The sequence below is a fragment of the Mastomys coucha genome, unplaced genomic scaffold (genome assembly GCF_008632895.1).
Source record: "Mastomys coucha isolate ucsf_1 unplaced genomic scaffold, UCSF_Mcou_1 pScaffold21, whole genome shotgun sequence".
NCBI classification, from domain to species: Eukaryota; Metazoa; Chordata; class Mammalia; order Rodentia; family Muridae; genus Mastomys; species Mastomys coucha.
Window position 1 is genome coordinate 186600582 of NW_022196904.1, and position 8599 is coordinate 186609180.

General features: G+C 47.3%; 1 protein-coding gene across 1 annotated transcript in view; it reads left to right on the forward strand.

The window, feature by feature from the left end:
- The first annotated feature begins 330 nt into the window (after positions 1–330).
- Tectb (tectorin beta) overlaps positions 331–8599 on the forward strand; it is a 13838-nt gene continuing 5569 nt past the window's right edge. Inside the window, exons 1-4 of the mRNA XM_031385020.1 lie at positions 331–474; positions 1146–1336; positions 3421–3563; positions 3666–3738. Of these exons, the coding sequence (XP_031240880.1) occupies positions 342–474; positions 1146–1336; positions 3421–3563; positions 3666–3738 (540 nt within the window). The 5' untranslated portion in view covers positions 331–341. The remainder of the gene's footprint in view (positions 475–1145; positions 1337–3420; positions 3564–3665; positions 3739–8599) is intronic.

Genomic DNA, 8599 nt, shown 5'->3' on the forward strand with positions numbered 1-8599 from the left:
CCCTTTTATTCCCCTGCCATGGATAATGTGTGCTCATTGTGACTTATCTGGAGTTGGCTTCTCTTACACCCTCTAGGTATATAAGGAAATAGGACAGGGGCTAGAGATTGGGGAACATCCGGGAGGCAACATCTACAGTCCAGAGAGAATGAGACAGGCAGGAACATGAGCCACCGCCTGTGAGGCTCACCTCCCCAGTGGTACAAGCTCAGGACAGCATCACCGAGCTCCCTTGGAAACTCTCCTACAAGATTGTATGATAATTTGTTCTAACCCTTGACTTTAACTTTTCCTTCATATTTCCAATACAGAACAACCACGACCCAGGGCCTGGAAGGAACATGAGCATCCGGCCAGTTTGGTTTGGCCACCTGACAGAGACCGGCTCTAGAGGAACTATGGTGGCCAGGGCCTTCCTTCTGCTGGTCCTCTTTGCAGAAGCCTCAGCGAAATCATGCACTCCAAATAAAGCAGGTACTCCAACGCCACCCTGCTCTCCCAGACAGGGAACCTCCAGTTTCTAACTTGCTGTGATCTGAGCTCTATGACAGCTTGGTTAGGAAAGAGTAAAAATGGCATCAGGTGGAGGAACAGAAGCTCCAAGTGCCAATCAGCCTTTCCCCATCAGAAGCAAACATGTATTGGATGGGCCAACTTTTTTACAAATTAGAAGATGTTTCTTCCCTGTTCTATGTAACACGCCCACTTCTTTAAGTGTTTGACGGCTCGATGCATGCTATGTGCCTTTAAACAATATTTTGCAGCACTGAGCATGTAATAATGCAGTGGACGTTTTAAATTATAAGAAGCCTCATTCTCATCAGGATATATGTATCAGTCTGTGATTTAAAGTCTTAGGGCTGGGGCTATGGTTTATAGTACAGTTCTTGCCTAGCGAGCATGAGGCTCTAGATTTAATACCATGATTGCTAAATAGATAAATAATAAATATCATTGGCTCTCAAAGAAACCCACAGGTTTTTAAAGTGGGTCCAATTAAATAAGTATTAAATAGTGACAATATTATATGTGGCATAAGTTATAAAAGGCTGAAGTTCGGGGAAACTCATCGCAGCGGGTGAATTCTGTGTGACATGGAGATGCTGACCACGTCTGCTTATGAAAGCATGTGTGACCTCTTCCAGATGTCATCCTTGTGTTTTGTTACCCCAAGACCATTATCACTAAAATCCCCGAGTGTCCCTACGGATGGGAAGTCCACCAGCTGGCGCTTGGGGGGCTGTGTTACAATGGGGTCCATGAAGGTGGCTACTACCAGTTTGTCATCCCAGATCTGTCACCTAAGAACAAGTCCTACTGTGGAACCCAGTCAGAGGTAAGGCCAACCCAGCTAGGGCAGAGAGAGCAATGGGACCCAGAGCAAAATGTCTGCTGCCATCAGTAAGAGGATTCACGGTGCTCCAAAGGCCTTTTCAAAGTCAGCCCGGTTGCCTTCATTTCCTAGGAGGCTCAGTGACTGAAAACCTCTCTCGGCTGGTTCAGATGACTCTGTGTGTGTGGTTGTTCCTGTCCATGTACATAGGTGCAGACACCAGAGGTTGACATTGCCACTAGTCCTCTTCTCTCTCTCCATCTCACTTCCTTTGACGGGTCTCCTTCTGAACCCAGGCCTTGCTAACCTGGCTGGCCAGTGAGCTCCCGGGATCTCCCCTCACTACCTCCCAGTGCTAGGATAACAGGCGTGTGCCCATGCCCAGTATTTCATCTGGGTGTTAGAGGCCCAGACTCAGATCCCCGCGTCTGCGCACACACCTCCACAGCCTCCAGATGTCTGCGCACACACCTCCACAGCCCCCAGACGTCTGCGCACACACCTCCACAGCCCCCAGACGTCTGCGCACACACCTCCACAGCCCCCAGGTGTCTGCGCACACACACCCACAGCCCCCAGACGTCTGCGCACACACCTCCACAGCCTCCAGATGTCTGCGCACACACCTCCACAGCCCCCAGACGTCCGCACACACCTCCACAGCCCCCAGGTATCTGCGCACACACCTCCACAGCCCCCAGGCGTCTGCGCACACACCTCCACAGCCCCCAGACTCAGATCCCCGAGTCTGCGCACACACCTCCACAGCCCCCAGATGTCTGCGCACACACCTCCACAGCCCGCAGACGTCCGCGCACACCTCCACAGCCCGCAGATGACTCTTTGGACTTAATCTTTATTCTCCTGGTTTGTTGGGAAGTGGGAGAGCAGCAAAGCTTCCTCCTTTAAATAGAGCAAAGCACACTTCTTACTTCAAATTTGATGCCCAGTGAAGTAGAAACCGTCTCCATCCCATGCTTTCAGATGTCCATAGTCCTAATAGTGTGTTTTGAGACCAACTTGCCAGAAGAAAGAATTCCACAATTGGCACTTTATCGTTAAAAGAAGGTTTTTTTGTTTTTTGGGTTTTTTTTTTTTTTTAGATATTTTCTTTATTTACATGTAAATTTCTCCTTTCCCAGTTTCCCCTCCAAAAAACAAAGAAACAAACAAAAACAACAAAAACAAACCCCTGTTGCCTCCCCCCTCCCCATGCCTGCCACCCCACCCTCTTCCACTTTCTGGCCCTGGCATTCCCCTACACTGGGGCATAGAACCTTCACAGGGCCGAGGTCCTCTCCTCCTATTGATGATCGAATTTGCAATCCTCTACTATACACATGCTGCCTGAACAATCAGACCCCTCCATGTGCAGTCCTTGGTTGGTGGTTGAGACCCTGGGAGCTCTGAGGGTACTACTTAGTTCATATTGTTGTTAGTCCTAAGGGGCTGCAAACCCTTCAGCTCCTTGGGACCTTTCTCTAACTCATAACCCTGTACTCAGTTCAATGGATGGCTGTGAGCCTCTATATCTGTATTAGTCAGGTACTGTCAGAGCCTCTCAGGAGATAGCTGTATTTAGGTTTTAACTGCAGACTTATGATCTAGAGTAGAAGATAGGCAAAGACATTCATGGGGCACTTGGACAAAGAGAGTGGGTAAAGAAAGAGTTGAGGCTGGGAATGGAGACTCTCGATGCAGTTCCTCAGTCAGAACATGTAGACTTGTGAATATACGGGCTTCTCCTCTGCACATCTCATTGAAGGGATTCCAGAACTCTGCAAATATTTTCACCTCACACACAAAGAATGGCTTCTATGGTTCCTGATAAACATTTCTGTATCCTCACTGGGGTTTTTGCTTTGTTTTATAGTTCAAGACAGTGTTTCACATAGTTCAGGCTGGCTTCAAACTGACCATGTAGCTGAAACGTGCCTGGAACCCCTGAGCACCCCTCCACCTCCCGATTGTTGGGATGACAGTCATGTGTCACCATGCTCAGCTTTTTACTGTTTTTTTTCCCCTAACTCCTTGTCCACCACTTTTCCCAGAATCCTCAGTCCCATCTGCCTTCTTCCTTCCTCTAGTACAAGCCCCCCATCTACCACTTCTACAGCCACATCGTGTCGAACGACAGCACAGTGATTGTGAAGAACCAGCCTGTCAACTACTCCTTCTCCTGCACCTACCACTCCACCTACTTGGTGAACCAGGCTGCTTTTGACCAGAGGTAAGCTGCTCTGGGGATGGGGGATGGGTACTGTGAGGATGCTACAGTCCCTGTCAATCAGACATGTTTCAGTCCTTATGCAAAATTCTCTCCCCTTTTCAGAGTGGCCACTGTTCATGTCAAGAACGGGAGCATGGGCACATTTGAAAGCCAGTTGTCCCTCAACTTCTACACTGTAAGTCCAGGTTGCCTTCTCCGTCTGTGCCCCTTTCTCAGGGCATTTCCACAGGAGTCATTCCCTTCTGGCCTCTGAGCAGAGCTCTGTTCCGGAGCTTCAAAGGTGGCATAATTCCTTAGCCCAGCTTTAAAGCCTGGGTACAAGAGAAAGTTCACTTCATAGGCTGAAGGGAAAGACAGACAGGTATAGTCAACTTCTCATTTCACTGGTACAAAGATTAAGGCAAGGTCACTGGAAAGACAATAGAGTACCTCATTTCTGGCTCTTAATAAGGCTAGTTTCCACTACATTTCCCTCCAGAGATTTATTTGACATTAGGATCTCAAAAAGATGTAGTCTGGGGCATTGCACTCCCTGACCAGGCCAGGGCTAACGACCAAGCTCGGGACTAGTCTCTGCTTATCTAGTTCTTTTATCTCTTAAGCCTTACAGTAAGATTTCCTCACAGTGTGATTGGATCTGCTGTCTGTGTTGATATCAACAGTTATGGGCACACTTTGGTCTCTCTCAAAATTAAGTGCCCCAGAGAAACTAAATATGCACTGGCCATTGGCCCAGCTGCTCTCCCATTAGAAAGGACACTTTGTTTTTAAGCTGCAGCTTCCAGTGAGGGCATAGACACACAGAGGTGACACTGGCTCAGCTGGCTAGAAGACTCGAGCAGAAACACAAACCTTTGTGTGGAGCATTAGAACCAGGCGGTGCCGTTAGAGGGCAGAACATCTGACCCATTTCATTTTGCGAGGGAAAACACCATCCCATCTGAAACCTCACTAACCATGAAGTCGCTTCACCTACTGCCTGGAAGCCATTAACCCCCAGAAATCATCTAATTGTTAGATTAGTTTAGAAAAATCCTAAAATAACCTAGTTCATTTTGCAGCTAAGGATGTCAGATCCAAAAAAAGGGAGGTGTTTGCCCAAGACCAGATGCCATGGAGCAGCATGTGGGGAAAGCACCGACTACCCAAGATTCCCCAACTGAGATTCTGACCGCAAAGGACATGGTGTACAGTCAGGGTCCTTCACCCACAAAGGACATGTTTGAGATTCGAATATTTTACTCTTTTTAAAAGCTATCGTTAAAGAAGAAGCGTTAGGATGCATAAGCTCAAGTTTCCTTAAAACCCAGACTAGCCCTGGCTTCCTATCACTAGTGGCTGCACCAGAGACAAGAAATCCCACTTGACCTGCCCTTAGGGATCAGTGTAGTGTAGGTAATCCGGGATGATGTAACCATGGTGACACAGCTTCCCACAGAAGAACTCAGTCTTGACTACCCAGAAGCTAGCAGTTGTTATTCTAATGAGATAAGGTGTAGATTCCATCCTAGGAACATTTACAATAGTTAGTGATAGAATCAGGGTTTTAAAAACTCATCCCCCACCATCAACCATGCAGGGTTGGGTTTCAGACAAGAACACAACCTCAAAAGCAAAAAGAACATATTCTTTAATCTAACTATCATTCAATCAATCAGTTAATCAACCAATCTTCACCAGCAGGCCATCTTCTAAACTATAGAAACTACTTTCTGAATTGTCTAGGAATGAAGCTAAGGTGCCCCCAAAATCTCACTGTCAGAGCCCCTCCAGGACACATGGACTTCATCAAAGGGTGACTTCCACGATCCAGCCGCTTTTCATCTGCTTTCTAGTCTGCTGTGCGCTCACTCGGTTTCCTCTGGCTCACCCACGTATCCCCCCTTCCACTTTCTCTCTTTTTCACTTTGAGGGCATTCTTGGGTGTTTCCAAAGCAACAACTGCCCCCTTGCATATATTTCCATCAAATTACCAGAAACAGAACCATGCCCTAGATAGAACAATGGAACCAGCACACTGCTAATTGCTTAAGATTCTGGGAAACCCAGAGCCTGAGCCCCTAAATACACTCCTTCTGATCTGCATGCACACTGCCTCCTTTCTGTCCACCCCTCCCTACTCACTTTGGCCAAGAACCTATAGTTCATATTCCCAGGGGAAGTTATGACTCCCAGTTGAAGACAAAGGACGGTTGGCTGTTTACAGACATCGTCTGGCCCTGTGGGTAAGAAGTGGGGCGTGAGACATTCCATGAAGCCTGGTTTCACCATTTACTAGCTAAACAACTTTGGGAAAGTTAAGGCACCTCCCTGCACTTCCATCTCCACATCCATGAAATAAGAACTCCGTGACATGAGCGCAGACCCAGGCCTGTTTTCACATGTTCTTAGACTAGTTTGTTGTGTTTATAGAGAGGAATATCAATGTCAGCATGAGATTAGGTCAATTTCTTAAAATCAAAACAGTACTGACCATTCTTCTTAGTGATACAAAAAGAAAAGAAAAGGCTTAGGGTGGACATAGGCAAACAACAAAGTTTAAAAATCCTTCCAGAAATCAGAGCAAACTGCGAAGCTGACCACCCTTGATTTCACACCTAAAGCCACCGTGTTTCTGTCACTGAGGGGTGATCACTCCACCTCTTTCAATGATTCGGGTGAGCTGGGCCTTGTGCTTTAGCTTATCTTTTAAAATCCGATGCCTGCCACCACCACCCCAAACGCCTATCTGCTTTGGTTCTGTCTACCGAAATAATTCCATGGAATGATATTGGCCACACCTCTCTGAAGAGCTCCCATCTTCTCTAAGTGGAACATTGTCTCTCTCATTGGTTCATCTGCCATCCCAGCCACTTTCCTGTGACCATGAGCTGGTTGGTCAGTGCCCTTGTCACAAAGAAGGATCCAGAACTGAAATGTTTTATTCTAGTCTTTCAATAAGCCAATAAGAGGCATGGTGGGCCATAAGTGAGCATCCAGCTTCTGGCAGACTCTAGGAGTCTATCTGGAGTGTTCACTTTAGTTTCCTTTCATCATTGTCTCTCACCTGTGAACAAAAGCAATCTCTACATTTTCCCAGATAAGCTTCTGCTCTGTGACGCATAGCTGTCCTTAACTTGGGTGACGTTAGTTCTGAGTCAGCCTCTTAGTCAGGGTAAGGAACGCTAGAACATGGTTTCCCAACAGATCTATCCATCCTGTAGGGCAGGAAAGCAGTTTGTGTGGTCTCTCTGCTTTTAGGGATGGGAGGATAAACTGCCCTGGCATGTAACCGCTTACCAAGGTCAAGTTGTCTGAAGGCAGGTCTCTGATTTTTTTTATGTTAAAAAGAAAGTAGGGGTGCCAGGCATGTTGGCTTGGATTTGTAAACTCAGCAGAGATGAAGAAGTGGGATTGTTGGGATATTGAAGCCAGCCTGGTCTACATGTGAGTTTCAGGCTAGTCAGAGCTGTACAGAAAGATCCAGAAAGGGAGGGGGAAGGGAGTTAATGAGGGAGGGATGGAGGAAGGGGTGGAGGGAGGAGAAAACTTGCTACGCTTTCCTGTAGTTATCAGAAATGGAAAGTCCCATTGCTGTCCTTCCCTGTGATGGAAATTTGGATAATTTTTCAACCAAGAGAAAGCTTCCACTCTACCAGCCAATCTCCAGGAAAAAGATTTCACACAAATATCTCTCTGGAGACCAGGGAACTAAATTGCCAATCCCAAGTTAGTTTCCATGTGTGGAAATGTCCCTTGCAATCTCATAGGTTTTAGGCACTACCAAAATTACTTTCAAAGCCACCATAAAGCTGTCACTTCAACTGCATGCTGTGCAAGTAAGTCACTTCTAACTAGGAACATTATTGCTTAACTGTGGCAGCCATTAATGTGGTGTAGAGGCCTGACAGATGGAAGAAGGGGAGCTAGCTTCTAGCAGGCTGCATGGGGGAGCCTTGGCTTAACCTGCTTCAGTAGAATAAAGTCAGAGAGGGGTCTAGCGTCTTCTCACAAAGCCTCAGGTGCTGGACCCATAGGAGGCCAAGACCCACCCTGGTCTGTCTTCTATGTTTCTGTTCTATTCCCATCTTACAGGAATGAAGAAATGGAATTCCTAGGTCCCTTCTACTGAGTCTCACATCAGCAGTGGGAGCCTGAGTTATCCTGAGATCTTAGCCCTTCTGGCCAGTGCCTCTGTCATGGATAACACCAGACAGGTCTTATTCAAGTGAATTGAAAGGAGACTAACAGAGTGGAGAAGCTGCAGCCTTTGAGGAAGTCGATCACAGATGTTATTCCTAATAACTCCATGAACATTATCTGATGATGGTAGATTTAGTCCCTGGGCCAGGGAGTAGGCCTGAGCACTAGTGAGCCATTGACAGACCCGCAGGGCCTGTTCTCCCTAATCTACCGCACAGCCCTGGGATGGCACACCCTGTTCCTTCCTCTACTTCCAAAACTTCCTCCAGACCTGGCTCCTTGCTGTCCTGTCAGCCATGGGGCCTCTGCCTCGTGGATGCATTCCTTCTGCTGTGGCTACACACCTTCCTCAAGCCTTGTTTAAGTGCTACCTCCTCAGCGAGAGGCCTTCCTGGCTGCCCTTTTTGAAACTGTCAGTGAAGTGCTTGCCCTGCAAGCAGGAGCTTCGGAATTCAATCTCCAGACCCTCATTAAAAACAGGCAAGCTGAGCATGACGCCACTTGCCATCCCACTCTGGGAGAGCCAGAGGCAGCTGGGTCCCTGTTGTTTACTTGCAAGCCAAGCACGCTTGGTGAGTTCTCAGCCGATGAGAGACCCTGTCTTAAACTCAAGTAGACGGTGCCTGAGGAATGAAACCAGAGGTTGTCCTCTGGCCTCCACATACATGTGCACAGACAAACGTGTACCTTTATGCACTCATGTACACCCACCCACACACACACACACACACACACACACACACACACATACACACACAATGTACCTTACCCTTCCTTATGTTCCCAATCCATTTTTGCTATTTTTGTGGTTTCCAATATTACATACTATATACTAGTCAAAGGTGCTGTGCAAT